The sequence below is a fragment of the Cervus canadensis genome, chromosome 21 (assembly GCF_019320065.1).
Source record: "Cervus canadensis isolate Bull #8, Minnesota chromosome 21, ASM1932006v1, whole genome shotgun sequence".
NCBI lineage: Eukaryota > Metazoa > Chordata > Mammalia > Artiodactyla > Cervidae > Cervus > Cervus canadensis.
In genome coordinates this window covers 37,223,819-37,245,504 of record NC_057406.1, presented here as the reverse complement: position 1 = coordinate 37,245,504, position 21,686 = coordinate 37,223,819, and the positions used below count along the sequence as shown (strand labels likewise).

The following is a 21,686-nucleotide window of genomic DNA, read 5'->3' as shown; positions in this document are numbered from 1 at the left end:
GCTGAAAAGAAAAGTCAATTCAGTCACATTTATAAAGCATGGTCAAATGAACAATCATGTAAAACAAAGACTTCTATGAATGTTATTTTTTGCTTTTTACACTTGTTGGAGGAAAGATTTATTCAGTTATCTCATACCTGAGAAGACTAAATGCAAGTATTAATAGAACCATGCAAATTCAATTACAGAAAATTAAACTAACAAATTTTTTAACTGTTCATTAATGTACTCAAAAGATATTTTGAATGTAGGCCATATTTGTTGATATGTGTATATTTCATGAGACTACCGGGGTTATTTGTGAGGTTCTACTTTTACTACCAACTACAGATATATAACTACACAAATTAGACACAGATGAATCTAATTAAACTGTTTTCAACACATATATATTATTTTCTTTGATTTTATATGCATATGTGTTTGTGAAAAAGGAAAACAAGCATCTCAAAGAGGAGGCAATGTAGTTACAGTGATTAAACATAAATTTGGATTCTGACTTCTTTGAAAATAGAGGAAAAAGGCAAAATTATCAGCATTAAAAAGTGAAAAGTACAGATATATTAAAAATTATTCAGTTAAAATATTAAACTCAAAAGTAAAATAATTATGCCCAATAAGGTGATTTTAAGTAAGATAATATAATAGTAAAGTTACTTTATTTTGAGAAAATTTAGAAGAAATAAGATGTTCATAAAGAGCTAATTTTACTAACCTGACTAATTTCTCTCTGCTCTTGTATAGCTTTTTGAATTGCCTGAGACACTTCCTCTTGATCTTTTGCGTGCTCAGTCTTCCATAGCTCCCTTTCTTCAGCATGAACATTTTCCAAGTGTTTTCTTTCTTCTTCTATAGCTTTTAAAACTGCATCCTTCACCACTTCTTTCTCAAGCTTCAAAACAAATAATGACCACAACAAAAACATCTGAGTGAGTGACCACAGTAATTCCTTGAATAAGACACACTGGAGTTAACCTAAAAAACACAAAACTTTGATCTTATTGGGTTTATTTCTGACTTTTTTTTTTTTTTACTCATATGTAATAACTGCTGTAAAATAAAATCAATTATTTGGTTTTACACAAATAACCAACTTATTTCCATGGTATTTCTAAACTTCAGAGAAATCAAGCCTTAACTTAAAGTAGCAGTTTTCAAACTATTTTGCCTTAGGATCTCTTTACACTCTTAAAAACTATAGAGGACTTCTAAGATGTTTTGTTTACATGGGTTATACATATTAAGACTTTCCACCTTAGATGTTTAAACCAGGAGAAGATAACATATTAACTAATTAATTAGAATTAATAACATGAAATATATATCAATAATGAATTTTATGAAAATAACTAATTTTCCAAAGTTAAAAAGTTAGAAGAATATCTGCAAACCTCCTTACTATCTGACTTAATAGAAGAAAGCTTAGATTCTCATATCTGAGTTCTGTATTAAATCTGCCATGATTTTTTTTTTTTTGCTGAAGTGTATAAGAACAACCCAGCCTCACAAAGATATGAAGTAGAAAATAAAATGTATTTTATACATACTAAATGTATCCAGTTGAGATCACTGTGGATATTCTTTCTGATTCCACACCAAAACTTAACAAGGAGTAGTTCTTAAAGGTAAGTTGCAATAAGGAAAATAAAATCACGTCAATGAACTTCTTGTACTGTTACATTACAATCTTTTCTTACCTTCTGAATGAATTCTTTACAGATGATTTTTTAAACATTTTTTATTTGGAAAATATTGATTCAATGAGTTATGCATCTCTTTCAGATGTTGACACATTTCTCAATATTATAACCAAAACAGTTACATTTGTTCATACCACCATCAATCTCATTGTAACAGTCTTTAAGTATTAAAAAGTAGAAATAAATCTTCCAAATTTCTAATTTCTGTTTTAAATCTCTAATTTTATCATTGGCAACAAAAACTGTCAGTTTTTTTTTTTTTTTCTTAAGGTGTTGGGCTTACTCTGCTTATTTTGGAGAAAGTGTGTGCCACATACTAAAGTTTGTATAACCCTAGTAATTCAGTAAAATGGCGTTCCATGAAAAAAGAGCCCATTTTGAATGCAACTCAAACAGCTGCCTAAGAATTTTCAAGAAAATCACCATACTTTGGTACACAGTAAAGTCCATGGGCCTCCCACTCCTAAGAGAGTTACCATTTTTCTCTTGTTTTCAGCTCACAACCAAGTTTGACAAAAGCCATTAAAGCTGACAGTCATCATTTTTTTAACTCCTGCTTTATTTCACAATTCTTTCAAATCACTCCCTTTCTGTGTACACCAATGCCTTCCATGTTGTTTATACCAAATGCTATTTTTTGTTCTGTTTTAATCCTATTTTCATGACCTCAAGCAATGTTCTACATAGTTGATTATTTCTGATTTTGTAAAGCCCTCTCTTTTCCTTGTTTGCATGAGAGCATGCTGCATATATTTCTTCTATGCATCCTGCTGAGTGTTTTCAATTCTTCAGAACTTCTTCCTTTCTCTGGATCTGAATGAATACTCCGGGAGTTCACAACTTGGCCATCTCCTGTATCATCCATACCAAACATGTTGATTCCATCTTCTATTTCCAGAATATGGCTATTTCATTATTTTCCTAGTTACTACCGCTACTCGAGTTCTTTCTGCCATTCACTATCTCTTACCCAGATTTCAGATACATTCTGTTAATTCCTTCTCAGGCTTTGGCCTTCCTTGCTACTGCTACTGCTAAGTCACTTCAGTCGTGTCCGACTCTGTGCGATCGCATCCCTGGGATTCTCCAGGCAAGAACACTGGAGTGGGTTGCCATTTCCTTCTCCAATGAATAAAAGTGAAAAGTGAAAGTGAAGTCGCTCAGTCATGTCTGACTCTTCGCGACCCCATGGACTGCAGCCTACCAGGCTCCTCCGTTCATGGGATTTTCCAGGCAAGAGTACTGGAGTGGGGGGCCATTGTAGTTTCTTGCTACAGTTTCCCCCAAATTAATATCAGTTATCATCATGACCCGCCTATACTTGGAAATTTCAATGTGTCTCTACTTTTCTATGGAATAAAATTCCAGCTCACTATTCAGAATGTTAGTCATACTTCAAGGCTCAGTTCAAAAGAAATTTACTATTAAAAACTACTACAACATGGAAACACAATCTGTGCACTCGTAATAATTTAATGTGATCCTTTTTACCTTATTAGTACATAAGGAAGGTTTTTTATTTTGATTGTAAATTTTTTAAGAAAAAGACAAAATCATAGTCATTCTTGAACTTCCACCCCAGCATAGTGATTTGTACATGGGAGACTTTCAACATTTATTTGCTAAATTTAAATATAAATCCCAAATGAAACACTCAGTGCTTTATTTGCATTAAAAAAATTAGTAAACAGAAACTTCAATTAAATAGTATCAGGAGACTGTAAAATAGAACATGCTGTGACATGGAAGAGCCCAGCAGGAAGAAGTAAGACTCCTCTACTTTCCCAGTGAGAACTCAGCCAATGAAATGCCATGGACTCTGTTGACCATGGCCCTCCCAACTTCCCTTTCTTCTTCCTTCCTTCCCATATGGGAACTTGCTCACAGTATGGTTGCAGACCTTGAATTGCAATTCCCTGACAATCCTGAACAGATGCATCATTGCTGGAGAAATATCTGGCATTCTATTTATTTTAGGTCAACATTTTGGTGGCCTGCATAGGGATCAGAGAAGACGCCTGAAGACTCCAGGGCTACTGAACAGATGTGGTACTCACTGTCACTCACTACTTTCTTGTTGATTGGAGTTTTGCAGGTACACCTTTCTCCTAGATCCCAAGTTCATGCCCTCTTTGTGTTTGAGGCTCTCCAGGTTTTATTCAGACTCTGTTTTAAGGTTTTGCATTTCTGCTAAAGGTCTTGTTCTGCATGCATTTGGCACTCCAGTCTGATTTTAAGTTCAGACTGTTTCCATCGAAGCTGGCTAGAAATGCCTTCAGTCTGTTCCTCTGGGAATAGTGACTTCTCCACTGAAACTGTATCTGTTTTCACCCTTTGGCCAATTCTTTGGAAAGGACTATTCTCTGGAAATTGACTGAAAAGGCCTTTGGCCTGGCTCTTCCAGGGCCACGCTGTCTCCTTAGAACTGACTGGTGATAGCTTGCAAGCTGTTTGAGCTGTAAGCTGTTACACTGTTTGAAATTGTCCTTTTAATCTAGAGAAAAACCTCTGAGAAATGAGATCCCACTTACCTAAGTATTTTGAGGTCACTCCCCCTACAGGGACTCCTGCTAAACTGATCTTTAAAAACGACAGTTCTAATCCTCCTGATGCTCATTTTTTTAAAAAAGAAAAGAAAAAAAGAAAAACTGACCTGACTAAAGACAAGTTAGAATATCAGTGGCCATTATGGGAAACTTTTGAAATTTCTAAACTTAATTTCCTTAAAACTGAATTAGATCACAACAGTTCAAAAACCTTTCAGAACAGAGTGGTATGCCTGTTTTGACTGGTATCTGAAGACTTGTCACCATTACCCAAGAAGCTGAAAATAGCCTCTCTGCAAAATAAGATTTTAAGATTAACTGAGGCAAACAAACAATTAAAGAAAGATGAAATGGTTCCGAAAGCCTCAGGCTCTTCTTCCTTGGTTTCCTCAGCACCATCTTTCTCATCCTTGGATCTTTTTGGCCAGACTCTGCCTCTGGCGCCATCTTCCTCCCACCTTTCTGTGCCCTTGATGCCTCCTCTATATCCCATAGTAATTATCCTATCAAACTTACCCTCTCTAAAACTCTCCCCACCCCATTTTCCTCTGGAATATTCAGAACTTTTATTGTAAAACGCCTTCTGAGGGTCCGGAAGTTAAATCTTTAATTTCTTATATTCTCTGAACTAAACCTGAACTGCAAGTCATAATAAAATATTTTCTCAAAGTAAACTGAAGATCCTCATACGTTTGCTGAGGAATTTAATACAGTCATTTGAACTTATCAACAGTGTTCCTCTGACTCATGTCAGCTAGTTCATATGCTTGTTGGTTAAGGCCAGGCCCAGCACAGGATAAAAACTGCTAACTGGGAAAATCCTGAAAGGTCAGGCAATCATTAGATGACTTCATTGAGCAATTTCTGGGGCTTTTTCAAAACCTGTCGATTGAAACAGAATTCAGGATTGCACACAAAAATTGGATGACCCTTTTTATGACTACTATAATGAACTTCAGAATGCTTTTAAAGAAAATTCTGGTCTTCCTTCAGATGTTGATTCCACCCAGGCAGCTTTGAATTCTGTATTATTAATAGGCTGGACTGGGACCTCTTTCTTCCCGTTTAGTAAAAACGACGAGGACGGAATGGAAAACTATGTCTACTTCAGACTTAATTAATCTAGCAAACCAGCTCTCTCACACTCTAGATGAGTCACTGGAAAAGAAGAATACCAGGTTTCCTAATCTTCAAATCCAGCAAATGAAGACTTCTAAAGGAAACCAAAACCTTCCCAGTTTCTACTATAATTGCAAAGAGCCAGGCCACTGGAAAAGACTGTTACAGATTTAAGTACTTTGAGTGTTTTCGATCCTCTACTCAGCCTTTCCCTTGTCCTTTCAATTCTCAGTTGCAGGGTTTTGAGCAACTACAGGGTCTCTTCCCAGTCCTCCCTCTCAGTTGGCTTGAAGAAATATTTTTCGTGATTGAGGATGAATCTCTTCCTGTCTTAACCAACAACAAAGGCACAGTCTCAGGGTTCCATCTCATTACTATAATGCAGCTCCTTCAGTTCAGTTCAGTTCCGTCGCTCAGTTGTGTCCGACTCCTTGTGACCCCACGAACAGGTATGCCAGGCCTCCCTGTCCATTACCAACTCCCGGAGTCCACCCAAACCCATGTCCATCGAGTCAGTGATGCCATCCAACCATCTCATCCTCTGTCGTCCCCTTCTCCTCCTGACCTCAATCTTTCCCAGCATCAGGGTCTTTTCAAATGAGTCAGCTCTTCTCATCAGGTGGCCAAAGTATTGGAGTTTCAACATCAACATCAGTCCTTCCAAAGAACACCCAGGACTGATCTCCTTTAGGATGGACTGGCTAGATCTCTTTGCAGTCCAAGGGATTCTCAAGAGTCTTCTCTAACACCACAGTTCAAAAGCAGCAATTCTTCAGCACTCAGCTTTCTTTATAGTCCAACTCTTACATCCATACATGACTACTGGAAAAACCATAGCCTTGACTAGATGAACCTTTGTTGGCAAAGTAATGTCTCTGCTTTTTAATATGCTATCTAGATTGGTCATAACTTTCCTTCTAAGGAGTAAGCGTCTTTTAATTTCATGACTGCAATCACCATCTGCAGTGATTTTGGAGTCCAGAAAAATAAAATCAGTCACTGTTTCCACTGTTTCCCCATCTATTTGCCATGAAGTGATGGGACCAGATGCCATGATCTTAGTTTTCTGAATGTTGAGTTTTAAGCCAACTTTTTCACTCTCCTCTTTCACTTTCAAGAGGCTCTTTAGTTCTTCACTTTCTGCCATAAGGGTGGTATCATCTGCATATCTGAGGTTATTGATATTTCTCCCGGCAATCTTGATTCCAGCTTGTGCTTCATCCAGCCCAGCGTTTCTCATGATGTACTCTGCATATAAGTTAAATAAGCAGGGTGACAATATACAGCCTTGACAGACTCCTTTTCCTATTTGGAACCAATCTGTTGTTCCATGTCCAGTTCTAACTGTTAGACTCCTGACCTACATACAGGTTTCTCAAGAGGCAGGTCAGGTGGTCTGGTATTCCCATCTCTTTCAGAATTTTCCACAGTTTTTTGTGATCCACACAGTCAAATGCAGCTCCTGCTGTGGTTCAAATAGTGAGGATCTCTAATGAACTTCTTTTATTCATGGTCTATAGATTTCATAGTGAACTGAAAGAAGCCTCCCCTCACATACAGGATATTCTCTCTTCTGTGGCTAGGATACTTATAGAAAAGTTTGTCCCTACCTGAGGAGCTCGTTTCAAACATCATAGTGATCTAGAAATCCATTTTACTGGCTATGCACTTCAACAAGTTTGCGCTGTTTGGCTGGTTTTAAAACATTTTCACTGTGCTTGTTGTTTGTTGCTGCTTAGTCACTAAGCCATGTCCAATCCTTTGCAACTCCATGGACTACAGCATGCCAGGCTTTTCTGTCCTTCACTATATGCTGGAATTTGCCCAAACTCATGTCCACTGAGTCTATCATCTCATTCTCTGCTGACACCTTCTCCTTTTGCCTTCAATCTTTCCCAGCATCAGGGTATTTTCCAATGAGTTGGCTCTTTACATCAAGTGGCCAAAGTATTGGAGCTTCAGCTTCAGAATCAGTCTTTCCAGTGATTTTTTTTTGTGTGTGTGTGTGTGTATTTACCAGAAAATCCAGTGAATATTTAGGATTCATTTCCTTTAGGATTGACTGGTTTGATCTCCTTGCAGTCCAAGGGACTCTCAAGAATCTTCTCCAGCACCATAATCGAAAGCATCAATTCTTCAACCCTCAGCTTTCTTTATGTATGGTCCGCCTCTCAAATCCACATATGACTACTAGAAAAACCATAGCTTTGATTATACGGACTTTTGTCAGTAAAGTGATGTCCTTGCTTTTTAATATGCTGTCTAGGTTTGTCATAGCTTTCTTCCAAGGAGCAAGTGTCTTAATTTCATGGCTGCAGTCACTGTATGCAGAGATTTTAGAGTCCAAGAAAAGAAAATCTGTCACTGTTTCCACTTTTTCCTCTTCTTTTTGCCATGAAGTGATGGGACTGGATGCCATGATCTTAGATTTTCCATGCTGAGTTTCAAGCCAGCTTTTTAACTCTGTTTCCCCCTCATCAAGAGTCTCTTTAGTTCCTCCTCACTTTCTCCCATTAGAGTAGCATCATCTGCATAACTGGAGGTTGTTGCTATTTCTCCCAGTAATCTTGAATCCAGCTTGTGCTTCATCTACCCTGGCATTTTGCATGATGTACTCTGCATATAAGTTAAATAAGCAAGATGACAATATATAGCCTTGTGTTCTCCTTTTTCAATTATGAACCAGTCAGTTGTACCATGTCCAGGTCCATTGTTTCTTGACCTGCATACAGGTTTCCCAGGAGACAGGTAAAGTGGTCTGCTATTCTCATCTCTTTAAGAATTTTCTAGTTTGGTGTGATCCACACAGTCAAAGACTTTAGTGTAGTCAGTGAAAAGAAGTAGATGTTTTTCTGGAATTCATCTGCTTTCTATATCATCCAACAAATGGATCACAGCCTTGTTGTGGTGAAGGGGCTTGTGTAACTCAATGAAGTTCACGACCACCAAAGACGGATGGGTCATAGTGAAGAGTTTTGAAAAAATGTCGTCCACTGGAGGAGGGAATGGCAAACCACTCCAGTATTCTTGCTGTGAGAACCCCATGAACAGTATGAAAAGATAAAAGATAGGACACCAGAAGATAAATCCCCCAGGTTGGAAGGTGTCCAATATGATACTGCGGGAGAGTGAAGGGCAATTATTAATAGTTCCAGAAAGAATGAAGAGGTTGGGCCAAAAGAGGAATGATACTCAGCTGTGGATGTTCCTGGTGGTGAAAGCAAATCTGAAGCTGTTAAAAAAAAAAAAAAGAATATCACATAGGAACCTGGAATGTCAGGTCTGTGAATCAAGGTAAATTAGATGTGGTCAAGCAGGAGATGGCAAGAGTGAACATCAGCATATTAGGAATCAGTGAACTAAAATGGATGAGAATGGTGAATTTAATTCAGAGCACCATTATATCTACTATTGTGGGTAAGAATCCTTTAGAAGAAATGGAGTAGCTGTCATAGTCAACAAAAAGTCCAAAATGCAGTACTTGGGTGCAATCTCAAAAATGACAGAATGATCTTGGTTCATTTCCAAGGCAAACCATTCAACATCATAGTAATGCAAGTCTATGCCCTGATCACTAATGCTGAAGCTGAAGTTGACCAGTTTTAAGAAGATCTACAAGACATTCTAGAGCTAATACCAAAAAAAGAAATCCTTTTCATCACAGGGGACTGGAATATAAAAGTAAGAACTTAAGAGATACTTGGAGTAACAGGTAAATGTGGCCTTGGAGTACAAAATGAAGCAGGGCAAAGGCTAAGAGTTTTTCAAGAGAACACACTGGTCATAGCAAACAGCCTTTTGCAACAACACAAGAAACAACTCAACACATGCACACCAAAGTGTTAGTCCCTCAGTCATCTACAACTCTTTGCAACCCCTTGGACTCTAACCCACCAGGCTCCTCTGTCCATGGAATTCTCCAGGCAAGAATGGGGTAGGGAGCCATTCCTTTCTCCAGGGAATCTTCCTGACCCAGGGATCAAAGTCAGGTCTCCTGACTGCAGATGTATTCTTTACTGTTTGAGCCACCAGGGAAACTCCTACACATGGACATCACCAGATGATCAATGCCAAAATCAGACTGATTATATTCTTTGCAGCCAAAGATGGAGACGCTCTATATAATCAGCAAACTCAACACCTGGAGCTGACTGCAGCTTAGACCATGAGCTCCTTATTGCAAAATTCAGGTTTTACTGCTTTCTTCAATCTAAGCAAGGTAGGGAAAGTAGGCCATTCACTGTGCTTACCACCCTCAATCCCTCTGGCTTAGTTGAATACACTCATAGCACACTGAGATTCAGTTAGCAAAATTTCTTTCTAAATCCCAGGTCCACCCCTTTTGGAACTCATATAATGCTCATCCCTCTTAAAAAATATTTATTTATTTACTTTACCGTACCTGGTCTAAGTTACAGCATGTAAGGCCTTTGATCTTGTTGTGGCATACGGGATCTTCAGTTATGGCATGCAGGACCAAAGAGTTTGCATGCCACAATTAAATCATTCCAAATGTCACAACTAAACTCTCACCCACCAAGACAGTCACAAGACATCCAATGCACCTGGTTATTGCCTCTTTGGACCCAAAACTAACAAAAGGAGAGATACTCCAATCTTGCAAAGGCCTAGTTGTTTCCATTAAGAACAACCATGAAGAACATGTTTCCATGAAGAACAACTATGCCTTGGTAGAGGAAACCTTCTTACAACATACCCTTGAGAGGTGATGACCTTAAGCATCATACCTTGCACCTGGAGATTTGCCTACTGGAAGATATACTTCCAGAAGAATGCTCTTTCACCTCACTGGAGAGGCCCCTATCGGGCACTGATAACTAGCCCCTGCACTATCAAACTCCAAGGAATAGACTCTTGGATTCACGGTACACAGCTTAAGAAAGCATGGAACCCCAACTAGTGATGCACATCATCTGGTGACCTGAAAGTAAAGACTTCCTGGAAATGAAGTCGATGACATCTGATGAGATAGCTTTCACTAGATACCTAGACCAGGCTTGTTAGAAGTTTGTCACCAAACCTTTGATGATAGTGATACAACACTTCAGATGATCTCTGATGTCTACAATCTTGATAACATGTGGACTTTACATAAAAACTGCCTAAGATGTCTCCCTCCTACCCCTCCTTCTTACTTGAATGCAATTGCAATATTTCTCCGACCTGCACCACTTTCCTTCTGACAATGATGGACAAAAACTGCTGAAACCAGAAACCCTGATTCTTAATCTGTGATGTTTTCAGAGAAAGATCTTAATCAAAGGGGAAAATGTAAAAAAAATTCAGAAACAGAAACATCAATTAAATACTGTCAGGAGACCCCTTTAAGGGGGAGCTGTCACATCCTGCAACTATAGTAGAGCCCAAGAGGAAGAAGAAAGGCCCCTCTTCTTTCCTGCCAGGGACTCAGCCAATGACAAGCCATGAACCCTGTATTTCCTGCAACCCTTACAACTTACTTTCCTCTCTATTGAAGTGTTCTTATTGCCACATGGGAATTTGTATGTGGCCTGCCATGCTAGCAGACCCCAAATTGAAATTCTCTCATAATACTGAAAAAACGTACTTTTGTCGGACAAATATCTGATGGTGTATTTCAGGTCAACATATGTATACATTAGCATACATATATTTAAAATCTATGCATATACTACCCAGATGATTTATTTCAAAGTTTGCTTTAAAAATCATACACCTTTATAAACACATATGTACATACAAATAAACAGTATACTCAATACTTGTGGGATACCTGTTAAATACCAAGTGGATATTGGTGCTCCTATGTAGATGTATTGCTTTAAACATATGATTGATAATCTAAATGTAAAGCATTTCAATATCATTATCTTGTGTAATGTATGTTTAGTAAGAATAAAAACAGCAGAAGAGGAAAAAAATTCTTGAATTTTCTGGAATGAAATATTTTAAAAGTAGACTGACTATACCATTAATGAACTCAGTTTATTAATTCCACTTACTTACAAAGAAATTTATGACTGATGGGTCTATACCAGGTAAATACTTAGGCATAAATATAACAAAAACAATTCTTACATGAGACCAACAACATTCAGTTTAGGCTTTGAGGTGGGGGTAAACATAAAAACAATTGAACTAATAAAAAGTATTAGAATTAAACTTCACAATAAACTTTTCAGATAGAAATACCTTTGCAGCAGATATTAATGCTTCTTTATTTTTTTGCCTTTCTTCCTCCAAACATTTTTCCAATATTTCCTGTAAATGATAAGACAGTTAGACATTACAGTATTATTTGGGGCAACAGAACATTCTTTCCAAATTCTAAGCAAAATTAAAATATTACCTTCTGTTCTTGGGATTGCTGAGTCAAAGCTTCCTTTATTTTTTCTTTTAATAGTTCCTTCTCTGTGTCAAGCATTTCAAGGAGCCTCTGATGCTACAAGGAAAGTTAACTGCATTAAGATTATGGCTCTGAGATAGATAACCTATCAACACAGAGAACAGTTGGCAGAATTTATTTGAAGTAGTTACCAGGGGAAATAAGAAAGCTGGCTAAAATAAGGGCTTAGGAGCCAAAAAATCTGAATTCCCATATCTTTCATCAGTCAAGACATACTCTTTTCATCCCCAAATTTAGTATAGCAGATGACGTGAAATCTAATTTGAAAGATATTCCAACTATGAAGTGAATCAGAAAATGATAAAATGTCCTTTTCCAAAATTAAACTTGGAAAATATATTCATTAAAATTATTATTATTAGCTTGCAGTGAGAGCAATCAGATTATAACTGATGTCTGCCTGATGAAAAATTATCCTAACAGAATATTTGTGTTTCTAGTAAAGTACTATTAAAGAAATCAAAAGATCATTAGTCTCATTCTAAAATTTTACTACAGATTCAAAAATAAATAGATAAATCTATGAAAGTAGTCAAAGGAATATTATTGTGATAGCTAATGTTAAAGAATACAGAGTTCATGTATTCATTTTTATTCAACCATAGTAGTAAAAAAGCACACAGAGTCATCATCAAATTATCATTATTCAAACTTGGGAGTTTGAATGAAGTTTTGTTGAGAAAATTTGACCTCTATGACCTCAACACCTTCAATATAGATAAGCCAGATACTTGTTCTGAACAGCACTCTCAGGGAAAGCAAAACATATGTATTCCCATTCACACAGATTTCTCCTCAGTTACTAAAGGCAAATAAGATATTTTCTCAGATTTAGAATGCTATTTACATAAAAGCCTCCTTTAAATATGAACCAATTTCTAATACCCAGTATTTTAAAACAGATCTATGTCATTCAAAGTTGTTCTGATTTAAAATTGCTTTTAGGCAGGTAATCTAAGTTGAGAGTAAGTGACCAAATAGTTAAGATAATCTATGATTCCTATTTTTAATTGTAATGCTTTTATCTTAATTTTTCAAGACAATAAGAAAAATTACAAGAAAAATGTGATTTTTCTTTAAAAACAAATCTAAACTGTGAGATAAATCATGACACCATGATGAAAAATTGTTGGTATCCTATGAATTTGTGGAAATCATTTGATTAATAAATCATTAGGCCTAGAATATGATATATAATGATTAAGACTTTAACATTATATTCTTTGAAAGTCTAAATGCACACAGAATTTCATAAAGTCAGAAACAACATCTAATACTCTTTACAAAACACACATGATAAAATGTTTAACCAGGAAAATAATTAGACACAAAAATGGTAAATACAATTCTCACTTGAGACTGAAAATATTCATTTTAGGCTTTGAGATGAGGGTAAACATAGCAAAAATGGAACAAGTAAAAATTACCAGAATTAAACTACAGAAGAAATTTTTAAGTCCTCAATAATATTGAAAGTGATTTCTCCTTAAAATGAACAGTTAAGTTAATAAATCAGACTAATGGAAATCAGTAAGTAATTAACTATAAGTAGGCCACATTTCTCTGATGCTTCTCTTGTGGCACAGTAATAAGGAATCCACCTGCCAATACAGGAGATGTGGGTCCAATCCCTGAGTCGGGAAGATTCCCTAGAGAAGGAAATGCCAGTCCTCTCCAGTACTCTTGCCTGAGAAACTCCATGAAAAGGGATGCCTAGTGGGCTACAGTCCATGGGGTCACAAAGAATTGGACAAGACTTAGCGACTAAACAACAAAGAAGCCACATTTCTCCAAGGATCCAACAAGAACTAGTAAAAGACGATATAGTAGCTAAAAATGACAATGCAAGGATTAGAAAATTCATTTATGAACTTCATTTCTTAATTTTGAAGTACACTATAATAAAACATTATTTTTGAGTTCGTTTGGGCCAAAATAAACACAGGATAATCATTTGAAGAAGCACCCTACATAAAATACACCATAAGTAAAATTATAGACCTACTGGAGAAAATACAAAGTAACTACCATATATATAAACATATGTGTGTGCATGTGTGTACGTATACACATACACAAACATATAAAATAATAGCTAACATTTTTGAGCACTTTACAGTTTCAGACACTGTTATGAGTGTTTTACATGTAACTGTACCATAAAAAACACAAGAACCTGCTAAACTGAACAACAGTCTTCCTCATTTTCAGACTGAGTTATGTAAGACACAGAGAGGCTAACAAATTTTCAGGTCTTGAAGGAAGAGCTTCAGCAATAATTATATCTATATACACAATTTCAGCAGTAATAATCATTTAATAGCTAAAAGCAGTGTCAGTATTACCTAGTTACTAAATCTACATGATGTAAGTCTTATAACTGGTAAGACCTCACTTCCATTTGGCTTTACAAGGATTTGAAAAATCTGCTTTTAATTTTGTTTTTTTCAGAATAATATTAAAAAGATTCTTTGAACAAATATCCCTTGTATTAGGAAAGATGATTGAAAAAGATATTGAATAGTATGGGAGAAGGTCAGTTTTCATTCCAATCCCAAAGAAAGGAAATGCCAAACAATGTTCAAACTACAGGACAGCTGCACTTATTTCACACGCTAGCAAAGTAATACTGGAGATCAGTGCAGAAATAACACCAGAAAGAATGAAGGGATGGAACCAAAGGAAAAACAATACCCAGTTGTGGATGTGACTGGTGATAGAAGCAAGGTCCGATGCTGTAAAGAGCAATATTGCATAGGAACCTGGAATTTTAGGTTCATGAAACAAGGCAAATTGGAAGTGGTCAAACAGGAGATGGCAAGAGTGAATGTCGACATTCTAGGAATCAGTGAACTAAGATGGACTGGAATGGGTGAATTTAACTCAGATGACCATTATATCTACTACAGTGGGCAGGAATCCCTTAGAAGAAATGGAGTAGCCATCAAGGTCAACAAAAGAGCCCGAAATGCAGTACTTGGATGCAATCACAAAAACGACAGAATGATCTCGGTTCTTTTCCAAGGCAAACCATTCAATATCACGGTAATCCAAGCCTATGCCCCGACCAGTAATGCTGAAGAAGCTGAAGTGGAACGGTTCTATGAAGACCTACAAGACCTTTTAGAACTAACACCCCAAAAAGATGTCCTTTTCATTATAGGGGACTGGAATGCAAAAGTAGGAAGTTAAGAAACACCTGGAGTAACAGGCAAATTTGGCCTTGGAGTATGGAATGAAGCTGCGCTAAGGCTAATAGAGTTTTGCCAAGAGAACTCACTGGTCATAGCAAACACCCTCTTCCAACAACACAAGAGAAGACTCTACACATGGACATCAGTAGATGGTCTACACCAAAATCAGACTGACTATATTCTCTGCAGCCAAAGATGGAGACGGTCTATACAGTCAGCAAAAACAAGACCGGGACCTGACTGTGGCTCAGATCATGAACTCCTTATTGCCATATTCTGACTTAAATTGAAGAAAGCAGGGAAAACCATTAGACCATTCAGGTATGACCTAAATCAAATCCCTTATGACTATACAGTGGAAGTGAGAAATAGATTTAAGGGACTAGATCTGACGGACAGAGTGCCTGATGAAAAACTATGGATGGAGGTTCATGACACTGTACAGGAGACAAGGAGCAAGACCATCCCCATGGAAAAGAAATGCAAAAAGGCAAAATGGTTGTCTGAGGAGGCCTTACAAATAGCTGTGAAAAGAAGAGAAGCAAAAAGCAAAGGAGAAAAGGAAAGATATTCCCATCTGAATGCAGAGTTGCAAAGAACAGCCAGGAGAGATAAGAAAGCCTTCCTTAGTGATCAATGCAAAGAAATAGAGGAAAACAACAGAATGGGAAAGACTAGAGATCTCTTCAAGAAAATTCGAGATACCAAGGGAAGATTTCATGCAAAGATGGGTACAATAAAGGACAGAAATGGTATGGACCTAACAGAAGCAGAAGATATTAAGAAGAGGTGGCAACAATACACAGAAGAACTGTACAAAAAAGATCTTCACGACCCAGATGATCAATGGTGTGATCACTCACCTACAGCCAGCCATGCTGGAATGTGAAGTCAAGTGGGCCTTAGAAAGCATCACTACGAACAAAGCTAGTGGTCGTGATGGAATTCCAGTTGAGCTATTTCAAACCCTAATAGATGATGCTGTGAAAGTGCTGCACTCAATATGTCAGCAAATTTGGAAAACTCAGCAGGGGCCACACGACTGGAAAAGGTCAGTTTTCATTCCAATCCCTAAGAAAGGCAATCCCAAAGAATGCTCAAACTACCGCACAATTGCACTCATCTCCCATGCTAATAAAGTAATGCTCAAAATTCTCGAAACCAGACTTCAACAATAGGTGAACTGTGAACTTCCAGATGTTCAAGCTGGTTTTAGAAAAGGCACAGGAACCAGAGATCAAATGGTCAACATCTGCTGGATCATCAAAAAAGCAAGAGAGTTCCAGAAAAACATCTATTTCTGTTTTATTGACTATGCCAATGCCTTTTACTCTGTGGATCACAATAAACTGTGGAAAATTCTGAAAAAGATGGGAATACCAGACGACCTGACCTGCTTCTTTGGAAACCTATATGCAGGTCAGGAAGCAACAGTTAGAACTGGACATGGAACAATAGACTGGTTCCAAATAGGAAAGGAGTATGTCAAGACTGTATATTGTCACCCTACTTATTTAACTTATATGCAGAGTACATCATGAGAAATGCTGGACTGGAGGAAGCACAAGCTGAAATCAAGATTGCAGGGAGAGATATAAATAACCTCAGATATGCAGATGACACCACCCTTATGGCAGAAAGCAAAGAAGAACTAAAGAGCCTCTTGAAAGTAAAAGAGGAGAGTGAAAAAGTTGGCTGAAAACTCAATATTCAGAAAACTAAGATCACAGCATCCAGTCCCATCTTCATGGCAAATAGATGGGAAAAGAGTGGAAACAGTGAGAGACTTTATTTTGGGGGGCTCCAAAATCACTGCAGATGGTGACTGCTGCTATGAAATTAAAAGACGCTTACTTCGTGGAAGGAAAGTGATGACCAATCTAGACAGCATATTAAAAAGCAGAGACACTGCTTTGCTGACAAAGGTCCATCTAGTTGAAGCTACGTTTTTTCCAGTAGTCATGTATGGATGTAAGAGTTGGACCACAAAGCCGAGCAGTGAAGAATTGATGCTATTGAACTGTGGTGTTGGAGAAGACTCTTGAGAGGCTCTTGGACTGCAAGGGGATCCAATCAGTCAATCCTAAAGGAAATCAGTCCTGAATATTCATTTGAAGGACTGATGCTGAAGCTGAGACTCCAATACTTTGGCCACCTGATGGGAAGAACTGACTCACTGGAAAAGACCCTGATGCTGGGATAGATTGAAGGCAGCAGAAGGGGATGATAGAGGATGAGATGGATGGCATCACTGACTCAATGCACATGAGTTTGAGCAAGCTCCAGGAGTTGGTGCTGGACAGGGAACCTGGTGTGCTACAGTCCATGGGGTTGCATAGAGTTGGACTGAGCAACTTAACTGAATTGATAGTCATTTTAGCAATCTCACTGTGGCCTTTACTTGCATTTTTCTAATAACTAAGCATTTGAACATCTTTAAAAATGCTACTTCTACTTCTGATACTATACTTTAACTACTCCTTTTCAACTATTACTATTCATAGTATTATCTGTATAAGAAGAAAAATCATTGGAGCTCTTTTTTCAACTTTTGTAGGAGAGTGTAGTAAGTAGAAGGTGCATTGGATTTGAGGTTTTTCACTGACAGGTTCTTCAAATGTAGGAATACCTTTCCTCTCTGGGCCAGAGATTATTTTCATTATTTAATCATATTAAGGTAGAAATTAAAAAGTATTGAGAGATAATTTGGCCAAAAAGCTTTCAGACTCTCTTTATTAAATCTAAAATACAATATAAAGCATATCTGGAGATTGCCTGTATTACTTCTGTTGCCTGCCTCAAGAGAGAATTCCCTACTTGTCTAAATTAAAGTTTAGCACCATGGAAGTAGAACATGGATTTTGATGATATAAGGGATAATCAGTACAGTCTTTGTACCTTACTAGCAGACCATTCCAAGGTGAGGATGTTCTGAACACCTCTTGTTACATACCTCAGAGCCAGAATTGAATCAATGAAAATATTTAATCATATGACTCTTCAAATATTTACAGTTTTGAAACAAAGAGGTCCTTTCTACAGAATTTGCAAGACATAGCCTTACAAACTTTGAAAGGCATTATGAAAATTAATTGAAATCTATACCAGTAAATCTCATTTAGAAACACTGAAGAACTTACTATACTCTGATTATCTAAAATATCCTATTGATTGCTTCTTAAAACTATACTGAAATTTTAGTCATTTTTAAAGCAAATTAAAGAAATAAATACAAACTACAGAGTCCCGTTAATCTTACAGAATAGGTGCTTAGTGTAACAATACCAAGAACAGCCCTTTGAAATTCAGCCTAAAACAAAAGGCATTCAGAGGTAGGTTATTCTTTTCCCCTCTTATGGAAGAAATTTTTCCAAGAGAAAAATTTTTGATATAGACTCAAATATAAATATAGAGGTTATGTGGTTTTCACATGATTTTTGCAAAAAAAGAAAAGAAAAAAATTCCTCTTTCCTGTAATGTGACTCATAGGAGACACTGTAAACAGATTTAATCACAATCATACTTAGATTTTGAACATCAAATTTTTGACTAAGGACTCAGAGAAGCTCATGCTCAGGTATACAGTTATCAATTTATCACAGGTCCACAAACTTCACATTATTTTACATGTATATATATTCTGTACAGCAAATTCAAAAGGTATCTTCTTTCACATTCCAATAAGTATAAACATTGAAAAAAGATCAAGAGGTCTGGTGAAAGTGAAAGTCTCTCAGTCATGTCTGACACTTTGTGATGGCACAGACTATTCAGTCCATGGAATTATCCAGGTCAGAATGCTGGAATGGGTAGCCTTTCCCTTCTCCAGGGGATCTTTCCAACCCAAGGATCAAACTCAGGTCTCCCGCATTGTAGGAGGATTCTTTACCAGCAGAGCCACAAGGGAAGCCTGAAGGGTGGTCTTAAAGCACATGTTCATATTAACATGATTTGATGGATACTAAATAAATTCAAAAAAATGTCTTAATATAACATGAGTTACAGCTGCTTCATCTCTTCATGGGCTAACACATTAAATATTATTTGAAAAGAAACATAAATAAGATGAACTATAAGATCTACTTAAAACAGTTTTACCACAAACTCAGTAATATCAATAAACTTCTTAAAGTGAATAAAATAAGACCAAAGATGTGTGTGTGTTAAGTTCCTCAGTCGTGTCTGATTGTTTGCAACTCAATGGACTATAGATGGCCAGGTTCCTCTGTCCATGGAACTTTTCAGGCAAGAATACTAAAGTGGGTAGCCATTTGCTTTCTCCAGGGTATCTTCCCAACAAAGGGATTGAACCAAAGTCTCCTGCATTGCAGGCAGGTTCCTTACCATCTGAGCCACCAGGGAAGCCCAAGACTAAAGATAGATTATACTAAATGTATTTCACCAAATAGACATAATTTCTAATATGCATAAAGAATGGAAGCAATCAGGTTATTCCTCCAACTTAAACAGGTGTTTGATCTGAGGAAGTAATATGAATTGATGAAGCAAAAACTGAGGAAGAAGGCAAGGATGATGCCTCTCACCTCTGCTTTTCATCACTGAACTAGATGTCTTAGCTAATGAAACACAGTAAAAATCGGAGATAAAAAGGGAGAAGATATTAGGCTGTCTTTCTTCACAGATAGCATGATCATCTTTGTAGAAAATCTGGAAGAAATAACTAAAAAATTCCTGGAACTGATAAACAATTATAACACTGTAGTATATAAGATTAATACACAAAAGCCAATCCCTTTCCTATACAGCAAAAAACTTTGAAATCAAAGTCACAATCAGTTCAGTTCAGTTGCTCAGTTGTGTTTGACTCTTTGCGACCCCACTGCCTGCAGCATGCCAGGCTTCCCTGTCCATCACCAACTTCCAGAGCTTGCTCAAACTCATGTCCATCAAGTTAGTGATGCCATCCAGCCATCTCATCCTCTGTCATCCCCCTCTCCTCTTGCCTTCAATCTTTCCCAACATCAGAATCTTTTCCAATGAGTCAGTCCTTCGCATCAGGTGGCCAAAGCATTGGAGTTTCAGCTTCAGCATCAGTCTTTCCAGTGAATATTCAGGACTGATTTCCTTTAGGATTGACTGATTGGATCTCCTTGCTGTCCAAGGGACTCTCAAGAGTCTTCTCCAACACCACAGTTCAATAGCATCAATTCTTCAGTGCTCAGCTTCATTTATGGTCCAACTCTCACATCCGTACATGACTACTGGAAAACTAACAGGGCCACCCAAAATGGATGGGTCATGGTAGAGAGTTCTGACAAAACGTAGTACACCAGAGAAGAAAATGGCAAACCACTTCAGTATTCTTGCATTGAGAACCCCATGAACAGTATGAAAAGGCAAAGTCACAGTACATTTTACATTATCACCCACAAAATGAAAAAGTTAGGCATAAATCCACCATGATCTGTATAAGAGCTATATGAGAAAGACTACAAATTCTGATGAAAGATATCAAAGAACAATTAAACAAATCAAAATATATTTTCTGTGTTCATCAAAGGAAGACTGAATGCTGTCAATATGTCAGTTCTTCCCAACTTGATGTATAAACACAATGTAATCTCAGTCAACATCCCAGCAAGGTATTTTGTGGATATGGACAAAGAGATTTTTAAAGATATGGAAAGAAAGAAAAAAAAAAAAAACCAGAATGACCAATACAGCATTAAAGAAGAACAAAGTTGGAGTGCTCATACTCTCTGACTTCAAGATGTACTATAAAGCCACCATAATCAAGATAGTGTGGTAATGGCAAAAAATAGACAAAGAGATAAATGGAACATAACAGTTCAGAAATAGACCCCTATGAATGCAGTCAACTGATCTTTGACAGAGATGCAAAATCAATACAGTGTTACAGTCTTTACAAGTGTTGCTAGAATGATTGGACATCTGCATGCAAAAATATGAATGTAGACACAGATCTCACTCTATTCACAAAAATTAACTCAAAGTGGATCATAGACCTAAATTTAAAACACAGAATTTACAAAATTCCTAGATGATAACTTAGGAAAAAACCTAGATGGCCTTGGGTAAGGCAATGTTTTTTTGATATAACACTATAAGGACAATCCATGAAAGAAATAATGTATAAGTTGACTTTCCCCACAAAAATTCTACTACAAATACATGTATATACTGACTATAAATGAAGATGAAAGGGTTCTGGAAGGGTAATGGAAATGTTTTATTTTATTCTTGTTTTAAGTGCTAGTTGTAAAAATGTTCATGTCTGTCAAAAGCCAAAGAACTGTACATCTAAAAGGGTACATATTTTATTGATGTGAATTATATTTCAATAAATTTGAAGAAAAAAGTATACATACATTTTAAATTAATTTTTAACTCATACTAGTTTTGTCCCTTTGAGATAGCTTGACTTTCCTATTCCAGTCAAAAACAAATCTTCTCCCTATTAAAACGTTACCTCTTTTAAATTCTTTCTTGAAGACTCAGACAGAATTTCCTACTCTCTTATCTACAATCTTAGAGCATTTTGTTTCTATAATTAATGCATTGTTTATTTTATTGTAATTCATTTTACAGCTGTCCCTCATAATAAGGCTATTACTTTCTCAAAGGCAGAGAATGTTCTTATACTTTTAAAAAACCTTTATAGTACAGTGCTTGATATATTAAAAACTTTCAATTCAAGTTGACAACACCATTATAGATACTAGTATTCAAAGGAAGATCT

General features: G+C 36.9%; 1 protein-coding gene across 4 annotated transcripts in view; it reads right to left on the bottom strand.

Moving 5' to 3' along the window:
* The window catches only part of CCDC91 (coiled-coil domain containing 91), a 366,658-nt gene that overhangs the window by 98,025 nt on the left and 246,947 nt on the right, over nucleotides 1-21,686 (bottom strand). For all 4 annotated transcript variants that reach the window (XM_043439827.1, XM_043439829.1, XM_043439828.1 and 1 more), the window contains exons 9-11: nucleotides 11,715-11,807; nucleotides 11,558-11,626; nucleotides 716-892 (exon numbers count right to left, since the gene is read on the bottom strand). In XM_043439827.1, coding sequence (XP_043295762.1) covers nucleotides 716-892; nucleotides 11,558-11,626; nucleotides 11,715-11,807 — 339 coding nt within the window. The remainder of the gene's footprint in view (nucleotides 1-715; nucleotides 893-11,557; nucleotides 11,627-11,714; nucleotides 11,808-21,686) is intronic.